The sequence below is a fragment of the Bactrocera dorsalis genome, chromosome 3 (assembly GCF_023373825.1).
Source record: "Bactrocera dorsalis isolate Fly_Bdor chromosome 3, ASM2337382v1, whole genome shotgun sequence".
In the NCBI taxonomy this organism is placed as follows: domain Eukaryota; kingdom Metazoa; phylum Arthropoda; class Insecta; order Diptera; family Tephritidae; genus Bactrocera; species Bactrocera dorsalis.
Genome location: NC_064305.1, coordinates 41484506 through 41504730, shown reverse-complemented (window position 1 = coordinate 41504730; position 20225 = coordinate 41484506). Strand labels below are relative to the sequence as shown.

General features: G+C 34.9%; 2 protein-coding genes across 5 annotated transcripts in view; one reads left to right on the top strand and one right to left on the bottom strand.

Annotated features, from left to right (window-relative positions):
- Positions 1 to 2739: 2739 nt before the first annotated feature.
- The window catches only part of LOC125777131 (uncharacterized), a 94765-nt gene continuing 77279 nt past the window's right edge, over positions 2740 to 20225 (bottom strand). Inside the window, exon 2 of the mRNA XM_049451352.1 lies at positions 2740 to 5013. Coding sequence (XP_049307309.1) covers positions 4384 to 5013 — 630 coding nt within the window. The 3' untranslated portion in view covers positions 2740 to 4383. The remainder of the gene's footprint in view (positions 5014 to 20225) is intronic.
- On the top strand, positions 14254 to 19215 carry LOC105225371 (protein phyllopod). 4 transcript variants are annotated; one of them, XM_029550506.2, is made up of 3 exons: positions 14254 to 14457; positions 14575 to 14743; positions 17770 to 19215. In XM_029550506.2, exons 2-3 carry the CDS (start codon positions 14606 to 14608, stop codon positions 18787 to 18789), a joined length of 1158 nt encoding a protein of 385 aa, XP_029406366.2. In that variant the 5' UTR covers positions 14254 to 14457; positions 14575 to 14605; the 3' UTR covers positions 18790 to 19215. The 4 variants fall into 4 exon arrangements, with proteins under 4 accessions (XP_029406366.2, XP_011202100.2, XP_049307330.1 ...); XM_011203798.4 differs by having other exon boundaries at positions 14258 to 14426; XM_049451374.1 differs by lacking the exon at positions 14254 to 14457 and adding an exon at positions 15367 to 15638 and having other exon boundaries at positions 14612 to 14743.

Sequence of the window (20225 nt, the reverse complement as noted above, 5' to 3'; positions counted from 1 at the left end):
CTTGCACTTGTGTATTATTTTCTGTAATCTGTTGTACCAAATGCTTTTCTAACTGCGTATTATTTTCAGTTATTTGTTGTGTAGGGCGAGACTCTAACTGTGATGTATTTTCAGCGATTTGTGTTATTTGCTGTGCCAGACGATTTTCTTCCTGCACTGCATTTTCGGCTATTTGCTGTGCCAGACGATTTCCTGTTTGTACTGCATTTTCTGCATTTTCAGCTATTTGCGTCATTTGCTGTGTCAGATGATTTCCTGTTTGCACTGCATTTTCTGTATTTTCAGCTATTTTCTGTATAGCCACTAACAGCATGTTCATGTCTACACTTGATGTTCGTTGTTCTTCTACTTTTTCTTCTACCTTTGTAGAAGTTTCTGGCCCATCAAATTCGAACTCGTCCACATTAATTCCACCCGCTTCCATTGCTTCACGTAATCGTGCCTGCAGATCCGCCTTTTGCCCGCTTATCGGCAAATTACGCTCCTCCAGTTCCTTTTTTAATTGCTGAATTCTCAATTCTCCGAATTTAACCATCTTGAATTTGGATTATTTGACAATCCCACTTCTGACACCAATTGTTACGAATTTACTGCTTGCTAGTTTACTTTGTTAGGTTCGTATCTCTGGATTGACAAATAAAACCAAAACTGTTTAATTTAATTCAACAACTCTTTATTTCACAACTCGTCTACACTCTATCAGTTTACTCTTAGCACTGGTTGATTACGTTGGCGCTGCCACGGCTTATATAGCCACGCACTTCTCGCTGATGCCGACGTGTCCTTCTAGAATATTGCGTCTGGAAATTACCAGAACATAATGCTATACGGCGCCAGACGCAAGCAGACAGCCGCGGCGCCAGACTCAGCAATTGTTTAAGTCGACACGCAGACAGTGCGGCGCCAGATGTCTACAACAAGACAAATGCTATTCCATATACCTACAGCTATTGTTCATAATAAGGGATGCATATAGTAATACAAATACAACTTAATACTACTTTTTGTAACACTGCCATCCACTAAAGCCTAATCGTCCCGATTAGGCACAAATCCTCTTGAACCAAATGGGGCGAGCCTCTCCAAATGTACTACTTTCATTTTACATCGTGCTTTCCCATTTCTTTGTATGCGGTATACCACGTCATTAAGTCGTTTCATCACCATATAGGGTCCTTCCCAGGCTGTCTGCAGTTTCGGGGACAAGCCTTTCTTTCGAAGTGGATTGTACAACAGGACCAGATCACCTTCTTCAAAACCTTTTGAATTTGCCGCTTGATCGAACCGGTCCTTCATCTTATTGCTCATCAGATGCGTATGCTGTCTTACCATTAGATGCAATTCATTCATTTCTTCATTTAAGGCAGAACAATAATTTCCATCATTTCTTACAGCTGTAGGATTCGTTCCAAACTTAAGATCAGCAGGGAGTCGCAGATCAGATCCAAAAATAATCTTTGCTGGCGTGTAACCAGTTCTCTCGTGCTTTGCTGAACGATACGCCAGCAGGAACATCTGGATGCACTTGTCCCAATTCCGTTGATCTTTATTAACGATTTTCCGCAGATGTTCTTCGAGCGTTCGGTTGAATCTTTCCACCATTCCATCTGATTGTGGATGTAACGCTGTTGTCCGTGTCTTGTGGATGCCCAATAATGTACAGACTTCTTGGAAAATGGAAGATTCGAAATTCCTGCCTTGATCTGAGTGTAATTCGACGGGCACTCCGAACCTTGTTATCCAATTTTCTACAAACGCTTCGGCTACTGTCTTCGCTTCTTGGTTTGGTAAGGCATATACCTCTGGCCATTTACTGAAATAGTCCATGACAACCAGTAGATATTTGTTTCCGGCCGTACTGGTTGGGAACGGACCTGCAACATCCATTGCGACTCGTTCAAATGGTGATCCCACGTTGTACTATGGTAACTATGATCAGCAGACGGGATCTGTTTGCCATCTTCGCTTTCCCAGGTACGATGAAGGTATCCATTAACGAGGTTTATGCTGTTCCATTGGGCCCAATATGCTTTTGCCGTTGGACTCTCGCTACTTATTTGTTCCTTTGGTGGTCGTACCCCATTTTCTTTGGCTATTATCAGCTTTGCAAGATCAGGGTCCTCCAGCTGATTGATTCTGATGCGGTGAGGAGTCCAATCATCTTCAGGTTCTATATTCAGTAATCGCACGTCGATTATACCTTATTTTCCTTCTGATTTGGAGCAATGTTTACATTCCAGTGGACAAGGGCGACGTGATAATGCATCCGCATTTTTCTTGTGAATCCCCTTTCGATGTTCCGTTTCGAAGTCGTAATTCTGTAATCTTTCGATCCATCGTGAAATTTGGCCTTCCGGATTCTTAAACTGTAATAACCATTTTAATGCTGCATGATCAGTCCTCAGCAAGAATCGTTGTCCATACAAATACTTGTGGAAATGTTTTACACATTCCACCACAGCTAGTAGTTCTTTCCGCGTCACACAGTAGTTTTTCTCTGGTTTCTCGAGCACTCTGCTGTAATACCCACTTACTCTTTCTTGTCCGTCGATGAGTTGAGACAGGACACCTCCAATTCCATAAGCGCTCGCATCTGTATCCAGGATGAATTTCTTTCCAGGTATTGGATAAGCTAACATCGGCGCCGTACAAAGTAGTTCTTTAAGCTAAGGCGATTCTTCTTTGTTAAATCATGTAAACTTCTAGCCACGTTCGCAAATCCAGGTACAAAACGGCGGTAATACGTGCATAAGCCTAGGAAGCTGCGGAGTTCATGTATGTTGATGGGTTGATGCCAATCTTTAACTGATTTTATTTTTCCCTCTTCGATGTGAATCCCCTCAGTTGACACTTTATGTCCGAGATATGTGACCTGCTTCTTCCATAATGAACACTTTTTGGGATTCAAGCGTAATCCGGCTGATGCTATTCGCTGAAAGACTTCCTCTAGATTTTTCAGATGATCATCAAAACTTTTTCCCATGATGATAATGTCATCAAGATACACCAAACATGTCTTCCAGTTGAGTCCTTTTAACACATGTTCCATCAGTCGCTCGAACGTTGCAGGCGCATTACATAACCCAAATGGCATCACAGAGAATTCCCATAACCCGTCGCCCATACTGAAAGCGGTGTTTTCACGGTGACATTCATCGATCTCGACTTGCCAATATCCACTTTGTAGATCTAATGTAGAAAATCATTTCGCTCCAGACAAGGTGTCTAATGTATCGTCGATTCTTGGTAGAGGATAACTGTCTTTCTTTGTGACATCATTCAACTTCCTATAATCTACGCAGAAACGGGTGCTACCATCTTTCTTTTTAACTAAGACGATAAGTGAGCTCCATGGACTTATTGAAGGTTCGATTACACCGTTTTTGTGCATGTCTTCAATAATTTTGTTAGCATCCTCACGTTTTGCTAGTGGAACCCTACGCGGAGCTTGTCGGATTGGTTTAGCGTCTCCGGTATTTATGCGATGTTTGACAATGCCGGTTCTTCCTGTGTTTCCTTCGTTTGCAAATATGGATGCGTATTTTTCTAATAGTTTTTCTGCTTTTACTTTTTCATTTCCATGCAGTTCGTTCTGCAAATTATTTAGGAGTGTAGAACTTATCTGTTGTGGCTCAATAGTAGGCTTCTCTTGTGACCGTTCGCATCGTGCTATTGCACTTATATTCTGGTACTGTCCAATTACTGCTCCTTTCTTCAGACTTATAGGCGTGTTGAATTCATTCACTACTCTGACCGGAATGGTGGCGTCTTCTCTAGTTTTCACAAGCGTTCTTCCTACCAATATGGGTGTATCTATTTTTGTTGGTTCCACAATCCACAACTCTTCAGTCCCACCTCCTCCATTCACTTTAGCCCATACAATCGCCTCAGATTTTGGTGGAATACTCTGATTATCATCAACAATCACCCTCTTACTTTCAACGTTGGTCACATATCCGGTGTTTATAGGCATCTCCATGTTCTGGCAAAACAGCATTTGCTTGTTTAAATCCAAAGTAACCCCGTGATCAATCATGACATCTACTCCCATTATAATTTCATCCGTGATTTCTACTACGATGAAGGTGTGATTAACTTCCAGGGTACCAATCATGACTTCGCAAAACACTTTTCCCGCAACAGCTGCTTCCTCTCCAGTGGCCGTTCGAAGCTTGCAACCAACTAATGGTTCAACCGTTCCTCTCACCACATCCGGTCGGATAATTGAATGTGTGGCACCAGTATCCAAAGTAAGCGTTGACAGTCGTCCATTTACGATACCGTTGATAGTAAGATTGTTGTCATGGCGACCTATTTGTGATATCGAGATGGCGGGGCAAATAGTTGTGGGAACCAGCTCACGCCCCTTTGAACTGTTCCGTTTTAGTTTAACGACTTGTGAGATGAGGATGCTCCGTCCTCGTTATCTGTTGGTTGTTTCCGTTTTGATGGGTTTACTTTTATATTGCAATTTCGGGCAAAGTGACCCGCTTTTCCACAGTTGAAACATCTTCCTGTTGTATTTACTCGCGGTGCGGCAATTTTCTTCAGAGTCTTCAATATTTCTTCCATCAGCGCCGGTTGTTCCATTTCAACTCTTTGTACTTTGTGTGCTGGTTTACTTAGTAGGGAAGCTGTTTCCTGTGTGAGGGCGTGCGAAACCGTTTCAACAAGCGTTCTTTTTGGCAATGCATATGTGGCGCGTTTGGTGTCCACATCACGAATTCCATTTATGAAACATTGAATTTTTACCCTCTCAATGTAATCCACAGGTGCATCTGCATTTGCCAAATGAGCCAGTCGTTCGATTTCAGTTGCGAACTCTTGCAATGACTCGTTCATCTTCTGACCCCTATTTTGCAGTTCGATCTGGTATATTTGTTTCCGGTGCTCACTACCATATCGTCTTTCTATCGCACTCATCAATGCCTCATAGTTGTCCCGTTCACAGTCTGGAATAGTCTGAAGGATTTCTGCCGCAGGTCCTTTCAATGATACAAACAAGGACGCCACCTTGTCCGCTGTATTCCAATTATTGGCCATTGCTGTCTTTTCAAACTGAAGTTTGAAAATTTGAAATGGAATACTTCCATCGAATGTGGGTGCCTTCAATCTTTGATTATTTGTTGATGGTGCAGGGCCATGTAGTTGCAGTCCTCGCACACGATTACTCAGTTGAAGAAATTCTGATCTTAAATTTTCTTCGTCATTTTTTATTGTGCTTAATTCGTCTTCAAATTTTGAAAATTTCTCTTGCACTTGTGTATTATTTTCTGTAATCTGTTGTACCAAACGCTTTTCTAACTGCGTATTATTTTCAGTTATTTGTTGTGTAGGGCGAGACTCTAACTGTGATGTATTTTCAGCTATTTGTGTTATTTGCTGTGCCAGACGATTTTCTTCCTGCACTGCATTTTCCGCTATTTGCTGTGCCAGACGATTTCCTGTTTGTACTGCATTTTCTGCATTTTCAGCTATTTGCGTCATTTGCTGTGTCAGATGATTTCCTGTTTGCACTGCATTTTCTGTATTTTCAGCTATTTTCTGTATAGCCACTAACAGCATGTTCATGTCTACACTTGATGTTCGTTGTTCTTCTACTTTTTCTTCTACCTTTGTAGAAGTTTCTGGCCCATCAAATTCGAACTCGTCCACATTAATTCCACCCGCTTCCATTGCTTCACGTAATCGTGCCTGCAGATCCGCCTTTTGCCCGCTTATCGGCAAATTACGCTCCTCCAGTTCCTTTTTTAATTGCTGAATTCTCAATTCTCCGAATTTAACCATCTTGAATTTGGATTATTTGACAATCCCACTTCTGACACCAATTGTTACGAATTTACTGCTTGCTAGTTTACTTTGTTAGGTTCGTATCTCTGGATTGACAAATAAAACCAAAACTGTTTAATTTAATTCAACAACTCTTTATTTCACAACTCGTCTACACTATATCAGTTTACTCTTAGCACTGGTTGATTACGTTGGCGCTGCCACGGCTTATATAGCCACGCACTTCTCGCTGATGCCGACGTGTCCTTCTAGAATATTGCGTCTGGAAATTACCAGAACATAATGCTTTACGGCGCCAGACGCAAGCAGACAGCCGCGGCGCCAGACTCAGCAATTGTTTAAGTCGACACGCAGACAGTGTGGCGCCAGATGTCTATTGTTTCGACAAGCAGACAGCCGCGGCGCCAGATGTCTACAACAAGACAAATGCTATTCCATATACCTACAGCTATCGTTCATAATAATGGATGCATATAGTAATACAAATCGTCACCTGAAATGCAAAATAACGTATCATCAAAAAATTCGAAATTGAGTGTCTTATTGATTACGCTTCACTACTTCAAATTGTATACATAATATTAAATATGTTCAACATTTTCTGGTTCTGTGGTCATATATAAACCAGTTTTAACCAATATTAATATTTTGTTTCACTCATGTTCCATTTTATTCCGTGTTTCATTCATGCCACTGTAAATTTCTGAAAATGTTGTTACGTTAATTTGCATTTCAGGTGACGAAATACAACTTAATACTACTTTTTGTAACAATATGATTTGAATTCGCGAACGCGAACATAAACACATGTGGTCATGATACATGTGAATATAAGTTTTGAATGATAAAATGTGCGATTAATCTACATTTATCACTATTGTAATATATTTAATTTTTTTAATAATATTATGATAATTTGTTATATTGGGTTGTTATATTGGAGGTGGCGCATCTTCGACCACCTCTACACCAGAACGAAAACGTTGAAACATGTATTCATTAATATGCACAAAAAGAATTCATACGAATACACATGTGTCTGTTAGAGCAGTGAAGCGCTTTACCTAGCCCGCGGGCGGCCGACTTTATTGCTCTCTCACAGATTTGCTCACACGTATTAGTCAAGCGCTCTCTATACATTGTGGAAAATTAATGTGCATTTGAAAATCACTTGATCACGACTGTTGACTGCTACGCATGTAATTTGTATGTGCGCGCTGATTAACAATTTTGGTTCAAAACCATGAAAATATTGATTTTTAGTTTTTTCATACAGCCGTTTAGGTGAAAACTTCAACATAAATTCAATATTTAAAATTTTTTGAATTTTAATTTCTTTTTGACAGGTGAATTGTCTTTATTTTTGTAATTGATAAAAAGTTAATAAGGAATTTCATTAATTTCAGAATTTTGTAAAAGTTGTCGAATCACTTTCAAATTTTTTTTATATTAATTAATACTAAAGTTTTGTATTTTTTTTGGGTGTAGCAGCAAGCTCTCTCATACTCCAACACAAGCACACAGTTTGGTAGTGTGCGTCTGGGCATCACTGTATTATATGAACCATTGTCACATATGTATGCGTGATTATTTTGTATTACAATATATGAACCATTGTTTTTCGAAAAATGGTAAAAATTGTATATTATAAAATTAAATAAAAAATAATTTTAAATAAATAATTATTTCAGAAATTACATTAATTTTGACTATTATATTAGATTAATTTCGACTATTATAAAATGAAGATGTGCCAAAAGAAATTACATAAATGTGCTCATATAAACACTTCCATTCATTCTTTTCATTTCTTCAAAAAAAATTTAATGACCTTCATGAAATATGCACATTCGCATTATTTCGTTATAATTTCCATATTCGTAGCAATAGAATTTCTATGGCATATACATACATATATTATTTCTTTGGCACTTTTTTCTGTATGTTTACGAAAGCAAATGCGAGCCACATACATATGTATGTATGTACATACATACATTTATAATAACAAGTGCCACACGCATCTGTTCGCATCTCCTTTGTCACAACATTGGTAAAAAATCCAAGCTGTGCCGAAAAAAATAAACGAATGGCCGCCGATTGTCACCGCTTCCCTTGCCCCTGTAGCAGCTTCGCCTTCCAACGTGCGTAAATATGTATGCATGTATACGTATGAGCATGAATACATATTGACGCAGATTTTTGTCACGGAAAAATATTTTAGACAAATATTATAAATCGACAACTCCTATGTTGCCACTCTTCTCACTTCTTTCTTAGAACAAACACCAGAAGATGTTCAATTTATGATTTTTAGCTTTTGCCATAAAATAAAAAGCAAAAATTAAAAATCAATTCTGTCGAGATTTGAACCTACGTGCTCATCGTAACTTCCCCAGCGCTTACCACCAACACCACCATTGACACTTTCATTGCGTTGTCTTAATTATGGTTTGGTTATGCATGAAAGAAATATACAATGGATCGCCGATTGTTACCATTTTCCTTGCTGCTGGAACAGCGTCGCCTACGAGGTGGCGTAATTATGTATGCATATGTATAAGCTTGCATACATATCGAAACAAATTTTTGCGAGCCACGGAAAAATACTTATTTCAGAATTGACAAATATTGTAAATCGACAAGAGCTATATTGCCACTTTTCGCACTTCTTTCTGTGTTGAATCATCAAAATGTTGTTCAATTTATGATTTTTAGCTTTTGCCATCGTCGCGAAAAGACACTTGTTGGCAAAGGCATGCTCGGGGAGAAGTTACGGCGTCTGTTTTTATGAATGAAATCGTTTTTGTTGTAGAATTTACTACATTTGATCTTCGCCAATTTGGCTGCCATATTGACTCGCCATGCTTCTGCTAATTATACAATTGTTGTTTTTGTAGAACAATGCTTTAATTTTTTGTTGGTGACATATTGACATGTGTACGCATATGTATGTTTGTATGCTTGTGCATTATTTGTTCGGAAGTGTATACAAATATATGTACATATAAGTGTATATGAATGTATGAACATGCAGATCAATGCGCGCACATATAATATATTGATAAGTGATAAAATCATGATTTGAATTTCTGAACGCGCACATGCGTATACATGCAATCATATGAGCAGATAATAAGATTACGTTATGAGCATGTGCAGAGACATAAGATAATATGATCTATGTACATTAGGGTGATTCAAAAAAAAAATTTTTTGTTTTTTTTAATTGGTACTCGGAAAAATGGGTTCCTAGACACCTCTAAGAAAGCCTCTCCAAATATGAGTTTTTAATTGTAACGGGAAGGTCCTCCGCCTAACGGTTTTCTATTTTTTCTTATTATCCGATAGAAAAATTTATATCTCGCTTCCAACTACTTGAAAAAATATATTGTTAATTAGGTTTTGAAGGAAATTGAATGCTCTAAAATATGGTTTCTTATGATTTTTTCGTAAACCTAACCGTTTAAAAGATATTAACGGTTGAAATTTGACTATTTTTGGAAAAATTCTTTATTTCTTATTAATTTTATAACTCAATGAAAAAAAATTATTATGAATGATGAAACACATGGTTTCGTAGGAAATTTACTGCTCTATAAAAATGGTCTACTATGATTTTTCGATTAAGTTAAGCGTTTACGAGATATTCATCGTCAAACATCAATGCATATTAGGGTGGATCAAAAAAAAAAAATTTTTTCGGTTTCGGTTTTTCGGTTGGTACTCTTAAAAATAGGTTCCTAGACACCTCTAAGAAAGCCTCTCCAAAAACCTATTCATAACAATTTTTTTTCATTGAGTTATAAAATTAATAAGAAATAAAAAATTGTACCAAAAATAATCAAACTTTAACTGTTAATATCTTTTAAACGGTTGGGTTTACGAAAAAATCATGAGAGACCATATTTTAGAGCATTCAATTTCCTACAAAACCTAATTAACAATATATTTTTTCAAGTAGTTAGAAGCGAGATATAAATTTTTCTATCTGATAATAAGAAAAAATAGAAAACCGTTAGGCGGAGGACCTTCCCGGTACAATTAAAAACTCATATTTGGAGAGGCTTTCTCAGAGGAGGAGGAACCCATTTTTCCGAGTACCAATCAAAAAAAACAAAAAATTTTTTTTTTTGAATCACCCTAATGTACATATATGCATATAGTTGTGATAAATTTAATTTCTATTAGTAGGAAATATAATACAAAAATATTTATTAGTATAGTATATTATGTAAAAAAAATCAAAGAAAATTATTAAATATGCAAGTCCAAATTGACTATAAATATTACTATGCATGCATTCATACAAAATTATACTCATATCATAATTATGTTTACATGTCAATATTCAATTGCCGACGGCAAAACGCAAAAGCATATTTGCATACATTGCGAATCCCAAGTTGAAAAATTGAAGCATGAAAATATCACAATGCTGTTGTTGGGAGATCATAAGGAGCATGCATGCATACGTTTATGTCTCTTTATATTCTTGGGTATGTGAGACAGAGAACATAATATGTTTTGTACACATTTTTCGCTGTTAAAAATGGAATAAAATATAAAAAAGCAAAACGAAATTCTTCATATGTACATATATTTATCTCTATTCATATTCTCTGCTTGGCCATATATGCAATGTCATCATATGCCGTAAATACATATATTTTTTCTCTTCATATTCTCTGTTTGAGTATGTGGGGAACTGCTAAAAATTTTAACATTTCACAATGCGTTTTCTGTGCTTATGAGGTGAATTCCCTACTATAAATCTAACGAATGTTCGCTGTCGAACCTGCACCTTCTCTATGCTTTTATGTTCTCTGGCTGAGCGGTAAATAAAAATTATGCTCAAAACTATATATTGCTCTAACAGACATACATATGTATGTTAGCTCTTTTGCTTATATTTTTATACGTTTATATGCAAACATGTGTATTCCTATGAATTCTTTTTGTGCATATTAATGAATACATCGTCCCCTCAATATAACAATAGCGTATGTGCTGATACGCCATTATTTTTTTATTGCATATTTAGAATCTCCATCATTGATTCTATGTCTGGTCAAAATTTCGTCAAATTCTACTTCCACAAAGTGGGTCAAAATGTCATTAGAAAAAATGGTGTATAATTTCATGTTCAAAAATTTCCTTCAATAAGTGTATAGACATCTGATTTGACAAAAACTTTAAACTTGATTTTCTCAAAACCCAAAAAAAATTATACGCTATTGTTATATTGAGGGGACGACATGTGCAATTGAAAAAGTTTTGATTAAATTACTTTTTCAAAGCAATATTCGTAATTAATGTGAAAATAAAGCCTATTTTTTTAATTAATTTTTGTATTCGATGTATTCATACTTATATGTATCAGAGAACGTCTATCATAGAGAAGGTTCACGGCGCGAAGAACGTAAAAATATTTTTGGCTAACTCGGTCGCGATGGTCCAGTTTCACCACATACAAATTATGAGCGTGTTTCACCATATTTAACAGCGATTGAGCGGTTTTTAGAGTCTATGAGCAATAACATGTTAAAGTAAATAAAAGAAACCAATGCAGGGCAATATACATATAAGTATACATATGTATATAAGTGACCTTCATGAAATGTGCATATTCGCATTATTTCGTTATCATTTCCATATTTGTACCCATAGAATTTCTATGACACATACATATGTATGTATGTATATTATTTCTTTGGCACATTTGTATGTTTACGAAGACAAATGCGAGCCACATACATATGTACATACATACATACATTCATACTAACAAGTGCCGCGCGCATCTTTTCGCATCTTCTTTGTCACAACATTGGTAAAAAATCCAAGCTGTGCCGAAAAAAATAAACGAATGGCCGCCGATTGTCACCGCTTCCCTTGCCCCTGTAGCAGCTTCGCCGTCCAACGTGCGTAAATATGTATGTATGTATACGTATAAGCATGAATACATATCGACGCAGATTTTTGTCACGGAAAAATATTTTAGACAAATATTATAAATCGACAACTCCTATGTTGCCACTTTTCTCACTTCTTTCTTTGAACAAACACCAGAAGATGTTCAATTTATGATTTTTAGCATTTGCCATAAAATAAAAGGCAAAAATTAAAAATAAATTCTGTGAGATTCGAACCCGCGTACTCAGCGTGGCTTTTCAAGCGTTTACCATCAGCACCACCATTGACACTTACATTGCGTTGTCCTAATTATGGTTTGGTTATGCATGAAAGAAATATACAGTGGATCGCCGATTGTTACCGCTTCCCTTGCCGCTGTAACTGCTTCGACAACAAACTAACGTAAATATGTATGCATATGTATGAGCTTGCTTGCTTGTCGATATGTCGACGCAAATTTTTGCGAGCCACGGAAAAATACTTATTTTAGAATTGACAATTTTTAGCTTTTGCCATCGTCGCGAAAGGACACTTGTAGGCAGAGGCATGCTCGGGGAGATGTAACGGCGTCTGTTTATATGAATGAAGCGAGGTCGCTTGTGGCTTGTATACGCCTGCGTTTATGAATGAAATCGTTTTTGTTGTAAAATTTACTACAATTGGGCTTCGCCAATTCGGCTGCCATATTGACTTTTGATGCTTCTGCTATTTGAGCAGTTGTTGTTTTTGTAGAACAATGCTTCAATTTTTTGTTGGTGACATGTTCACATGTGTACGCATATGTTTGTATGCTTGTGCATTATTTGTTTGGAAGTGTATACAAATATACATACATATGTACATACATATAAGTGTCTCTCTATACTTTTAAGTTCTCTGTATGAGCAGCGCGCACTTGTTATATTATTGATAAGTGATAATATGATTTGAATTCGCGAAAGCGAACATAAACATATATGGTCATGATACATGTGCATATAAGTTTTGAATGATAAAATTTACGGTTAATGTACATTTATCACAATTGTAATATACATATTTCATTTTTTTAATAATATTATGATAGTTTGTTATATACATACATACATATGTTAGGAAGTATACATATGTATGTATGTTTTGATATATTGAAAAAATAATTATAAAATAGGCTTTATTTTCGCATTAACTACGAATATTGCTTTGAAAAAGTAATTTATGTAATTCAAATATATTCAAATTGGACATGTATTCATTAATAAGCACAAAAAAATTCATACCAATACACATGTTTGCATATAAACATATAAGAATATAAGCAAAGGAGCGAACATACATACATATGTACATATTTGTATATGTTAGCTTTAGATTCTAAAGTTTAGAAAAAGTCATACATATGTATGTAGCATACAGAAACTTCTCCGCCTACCAGAAATCACCTACATATAAATACACTTGTATGTATATTGCCCTGCATTGGTTTCTTTTATTTACTTTAACATGTTATTGCTCATAGACTCTAAAAACCGCTCAATCGCTGTTAAATATGGTGAAACACGCTCATAATTTGTATGTGGTGAAACTGGACCATCGCGACCGAGTTAGCCAAAAATATTTTTACGTTCTTCGCGCCGTGAACCTTCTCTATGATAGACGTTCTCTGGTTCCAGTTTTATCAGAGAACGTCTATGATAGACGTTCTCTGGTTTTATGTTCTCTGTCTCGACCAAGTTAGCCAAAAATATTTTTACGATCTCCGCGCCGTGAACCTCTCTGTGATAAACGTTCTCTGCTTTAAGTTCATTGGTTTTATATTCTCTGTCTGAACCATTTCTAAGTAAATAAGTCGATAACGCAGTACAATTCCATTTTAAAACTAAAATAACTTCATATACTTTTAGGCGCGATGAGTTAGCAAAATCACCAAAAGCATTTCATTAATCTTATTAAAAATATACTAAGGACAAAAATTTCTTCGAAATTTATGATCCTAAGTTTTTGGATTTAGAAATGTGAATTAACAATATTTTCAAAGCCAAAAAACTTTTGTCGTAAAAGAGTTTGGGGAAACAATTTGTTAGAGATTCTGAATCCTTTAAGAATAAATTGTGCATTAAGAAATTAAGCATTAATACATTGAAATTTAGCTGAATCTACAATAAGATTTTTAAATTTTTTATATTAATACAATATTGTTTATAATAAAAAATAATGTTTACCAAATTTTAAAACCAAAAATTATGTTTATATTACTATATTAAAATTGATTTAATCATTTATATTTTTAAAGTTTCCATTCTTTTAATTGATTATAAAACTTTGATTTATTTCTTCATGCTTCTTGTTTTAAATTATTTTTAATCTATTCAACAGAGCAAATATCAAAACCTTCTTTTTGGGACAGAAATATATACATAAATGAGCATAATACATAAATAAACATAAATGCACCACAGAAAGGACTTAAAAAAATACCTGTTCATAACTTCGGTTGAGAGGAAGAGAGTTATTCATAAGGAGTGTGCTCAAACATAAACACATGCACAAATAGGGTAGGCAATTGAACAGCCAAGCGAAGTAGACTAGAGTGCATTGTACAACCAAGCAGCTGCAAAGCGGTACGAACTCTCGCCATGAACGCCTCATTCGCAAGTTATTTGCCCGCAGTTAAGGACGTGTCGATTGTTTGTGTTGCTTACATATTACAGTGAAGGAGACAACGAGGCACGGCAACATTGGTAAATTTTTGCGTGGTGCCTCGATACGCGTGTAAATTATTTCATTCATATATCGTATACAAATGATAAAAAATACTGTTTTAGCAAAATAAATTAAATGTTGGTGAAAATTAATTTAAAATATTTTTGATTACATTATAATATAAAGTGTACCTGTAGCACAGAGCAGAAGACAGGAAATGTCAGAAATATCATCAGAATTTTTAAAGAGAACTTGCTTAATCTGTGGCTGCCATACAAATCAAACTATCAACATCTACGAACCGAGAAGTGGGCCTAATATTGTTGAACTAATTCAAGCGAAATTTAAATTTCAGGTGTGTCCAATATAAATAGTTGAAAAACGTTAAGTGTGTATATATTATACAATAGAAAATTACACCTCTATGAGTATCATCATTCCCAAAAAATCAATAACGTTGAGCACAGAATGAGTCACAACAACTCCAGCAGGATACGTGAATATATGTATGAGGTCACGTAAACGAGTTCATATGTATGCTCATAAGCATTATAAATACATACTAAAGGATATTAGATATTAGAATTTTAATATTTAAAAAAACATTACCAATTAGGCACAGCAAGTGCCGCAATTAATATATAATTAATATAAATAATATAAATAATATTTATATATAATTATAAAAATTTTCTATCTATAAACTTGCAAAATAAGGTGAGACCAGTGTGTGATAAAGGTTATTATATACGCAAAGGCTTACCGATTACCCAGTTCCTGTGAACTGCTCAGACCTTCATCTGAAAATCATTAGAAAGTCGCATAATTACGCATGTACTTTTGTATGCATACATAAGTTAGTTAGTTATGTATTTTGTACTTTTATTTCTGCAATCATATGTAAACAAACGCAGTGGCCGCCAAAGGGCTATACCATACTCTTACAGAAACTTTTAATTCATCGCTTAGTAATAACAGGTGATGATCACATTGCATGAGGCGTTGGCAGCTGCAGCAGCTGCAAGTAGCATACTCATTTTTTGGTTTGGTGGTTGTTAAATTTGGATTTTAATGTCGCTTACTTTCTGCGATTCACAACACCACAACATATGTTGTATTTTGCCGTTGCTTCTGTTGCCTACGTTCCATAATTCGATATCGAAGCAGCACAGCAAAGTTCGTTAAGACAATGCACCATCACATAAACGATGCTGACAATACGGCAGATGTTTTTCATCCTTTACAATCATGTGCGTATGTATTTACGTACATACCATAGCATAAGCAGAGGATCCTCAAAAACACAGTTAGTTTTTTGTGTGCTTTGTTTTGCACCTGGTGTTGATGAATGACATCGACTGCCAAAGTGTAATCGTAAACGTAATCTAAGTCTATATGACAGTTTATTTATATGAATTATGTGTATATGTATATGTATGTATGTAAATTTATACATAGTAAATTTTGTGCAACATATTTACGTTTATACTGTTCCTGTTAACGATCAACTAAATGTGTTAACGTACACCGACACTTACATACATATTTATATATGTATATATGTATATACACAATATACCAAATGTCTTACAATTTTTTTACTCAAATCAAATGGAATGCCGGTGCAATTTTGTGGCAGCTGCCACTTAATGATTTCTCCTTCTCTACACCTTTTGTTAGCTTTAATAATGAGCATAAGCATATCAACATTCATATTTACATACATTAATATACGTTTATATGTAGATATGTTTGTGTACAAATAATTATGTTGGTCGATGCGTACGTCGCATTTTCAGATCAAGATCACTTTTAATAACTTATTAGTATTGCGTTTTGTTTGTAGTTTTATATTAAATAATCTCAAATTTTTATACTTTGCAACATTTTGCTACAAAGTATAATAGTTTTTTTCACCTAACCGTTGTTTGTATCACCTAAAAATACTCGAGTGAGATATACATATGTACATACATATATAAATGATCAGAATGTTAAGACCAGTTGAAATCCGAGAGACTCTTTGTCTGTCCGTCCATCCATCAGTTCGTCTATGCATAATCTTTGACAGTGTGAAAATGGATGCAGTCGGGAAATAACAGTGGTAACTCGAATATAAAGGTAAGGTTGCATACTACAAAAACCGCAATAAATCAATAACTAAATACGCCAGAGAAATTAAATTTTACCGGTACTCAAATAAAAAAAAATAATATAACTTGATAAAACTTTGCACGAATAATACCAAAAATTGTCCAAATCCAACAGTAACTGTTTAAGCTCCTGCTGATCCCAATATCTATTATTTACTTTTGATTGAATATATCGGTCAATGTGTGAGATGTATAGCTGAAATATACATATCCATATACTACGTATAATGATTCTCGCTTTTCTAAAAAATCGTATGCCGAATTTGTCGATCAGTGTATAGGTTATACAGAGTATATGTATAAATTCAAAGAAGCAAATTGAGTGTTGGCCTGTGTAATTTATTAAGAGATATCGATCACACTTTTAGGATTCATTCTAACAACAGATATTTCAAAATTGATTCCAATTAAAATTTATTTTTCCTGTCATGTTTCATAGAAGTATCCATTATTAACCCCCAATCATGCTTTTAGCCTTGGTAACGTCTCTCATTTATATCTTAATGGAAGCATTCTCTACGCTCTTCCGAAAAAGCTCTCATATTATCTTCAAATTAACCTGAATGAGAATGTAACGTGTGCCAAGGAAACCATACACTACTGCATTAAAACTGTTCCAGGCATTTTTCTCCTCATTGCAAAGTTTCTTCGGGAAAACACAAAATCTATATTTTTGTATTCAAGGGCCTTCAAAAATTCCACCTTTTATATTCGTCTCTGAAAGCTTTGGATCAATCAACTTGAGATGCTTTAAGAATCTTTAAATGTTTACTTAAATCATGCCTTTTCTCTCTCATTTTAAAAAATTCACCGCATTTGTACTGATTCTTACAGGAAAGCAAATATTTGAAATTGTCCTGCCCCATATACATATATTATCTTATATAAACAGAACATTTTAAGTAAAACCCATGTTCAAATTAAAAGAAATATTTATTGGCCTGTATAATTGAACAAAAGTTATTCTGGCTGATTATACAATACTCGTAGATCACATTAAGATGTAATGGAGGTAATACTTACATAGAGATTTGTACTGAAAATCAAAATATTTGTATGTACACACACAGCTCTTCTTCACTTGCTTCCACACTAGCTTATGTAGATCAATTTGTCGACCAGATTATAATGACAATTTATATTTAGAAAAAAATTAATTTTTTTTAGTTTCTAAAACCGAATTAATTATTAAAAACAATAATAACAATTATTTGATTTTAATTTTCAGCCACTAAGCGATGATAAATACCTATGTTTCAGTTGCAATAATTGGCTGATAAACTGGTACTCACTGCAGACATTGAACAGCAACGACGCAGAAAGCCCATCTGGCAACTTTCGTCTTCAAATGAATAGTATGATGCATAAAGAGAACGCTGAGAATCAACATCCACAATCGCAGAATATGTCTCATTGGCAAACGAATACGCAATTATGCCGCCCAATAGCTAAGGTCCTCCCGAACATAAAAGCTAAAGCACGCTATGACCAAGGAGTACCACTGCAAGAAGAAAGTTTTATTGAAGAGAGGAAAAAATGTGCCATGAGATTTCAACCGAAATGTTGTGATCGATTGTGGTATTCAATAAAACAAAAAATGCCATCAAGGTCTTCGAGACTACAACGAAAACTCATAAAGCACAAAACTTTCGTTGGTCATCGCACTAACCTATCTATTAAGACAGAGAGTAACTGTGAAGAGAAAAATGTGGCTGATGCATATAAAGAGAATCCAAAAGAAAAATGTTTATATATACCAAAAAAAGATTTGCAATTGGCTTCTGAAATAACTAATATCGGAAACAATGAAAATATATTTAGTAAATTCGATGAGCACGCAATTATTGACAACGAACGATGGTTAAAGCGTCCTTTGATAGATGGGAAAGTAGTATCTATGTTACGACGTTTAGGAACTACACTTTCCCATAATGTATTTAATAAGAGCACAAATACTTCAAGGTTATTAGTTCCGCAAATAATGAGTCCTATTGAATCAAAACCTCGTTGGACGCGCCAGCTGGATGATGATGAAATTGTACTCCACTTTAATTCAGCAATATCGGAAGTACTGCCACAAGTAATTGAAGAGGATCACCAAAAACTCAGCGAGAAGTATCATGTACCGGAAATTATGGCTGTGAGAAAGGCAAAGAGGAAATTAACGTATCAAGTATCAGTTGATAAAGATGTTAGTCAAAGCATTTACCCTGTGTTACCTGAAGGCCTGAGTATTTCTTTAGTTTAAATGAGAAATTTACATCGCTGCAACCACTTTCGCAGTGGAAAGGATAAACAAAATGTAAAGCAGTGTATATGTACATACATATGTGTGATTGACCTTGTGTATTTAAGTTTGTGGGCATGTGGACACGTGTATATATGTACATATGTATATACTGTTAGACTTTTGATAAGGAAACACAACAGTATACTCGTGTGTAAATAACTCGTATGTATGAATCAGGTATGAATGTTGTATGTATTCTTTAAATGCGATTATAGTCAAACTTCTTAGGTTATTACGTACTCATTATACAATCTAATTTATAAACATATACATACATATGTTAGTTAGTGCATGTTAGTTTAAAATTAATTTGTTAAAATTAAATTATAAGTACAATATGTACATACATACAGGCTGAAAATAAAAGTTTAGTTTAAAATCTTATTTGTATAAAAATTTTACTATAAGTTGGTATAACCGCTAACTTTAATGCTACCAAGGCACATTAGAGTTCAGTTTACAATTACGAATGACTTATGTGACAAATTACTCTCAGAAACGAACGAACATTTTTTATTGAAACTTAAGACTTACAAAAAAATTGTTGTTTCTTTTGAAAGATTTTACACTAAGACCCAAAACTATTACACATGCTTTCAATTTGTTTGATTACCATAGTTTTGTCATGATTTCGGTGACAATGTTTACAATGCATACAACTAGAAAAAATCGCAGAAAAAGTACTGTAATTTTTTATTTTAATTTGTATGTTGTTTATTAACTATGGAGTGGGAAGCTAAAGAAAATGGTATTGCCGTAATTTCTTTACATAAACGTGGAAAAAGCGGAAGGGAAATTTAGGAGCTTCTCAAAACACTTCGTATTTCAATAATGTTTGTTCACTGGATTATTGATATTTTTTCTCAGACGATGACTACAGAATGAGACGTGGTCGTTGAACCAGTTCACCATCAAAACTTTGCGGGAACGATTTTGCAGATCGCTTTAGAAAACAGAAAAGTATGTATAGATAAATGGATAATCGACCAGATCAATGTCTAGACTCGTTCGAATTGATCTCCACATGAAAGATTACGAGCATTCCAGATAAAAAATTTCAGAGTTGAAGAGCTTTTAATAAGCAAAACAACAAAATCTATGTAAAAAATGTGATTCCTAACGTCCAAGGTGGTTACCATCTAGCTGCTATAATGGTGTTTATACTGTAAAGGTGTTACACCCCTTCAAAAGAAGTTAAAATTGAAGCAAAACCATCCAGCAGAGACTTAAACTACTTTTCTGGTTTTATAGCTCCTGCTGATTGACGATCTAGAAGTCCAGATTTGCATCCATTTGACTGAAGTTTGTGGTACGGGTTGGATGACAAGGACTGTCAATATTAATAGTAAATATTATCACGCTAAGAGTGTATAATAGTTAAATAAATTGTTGAA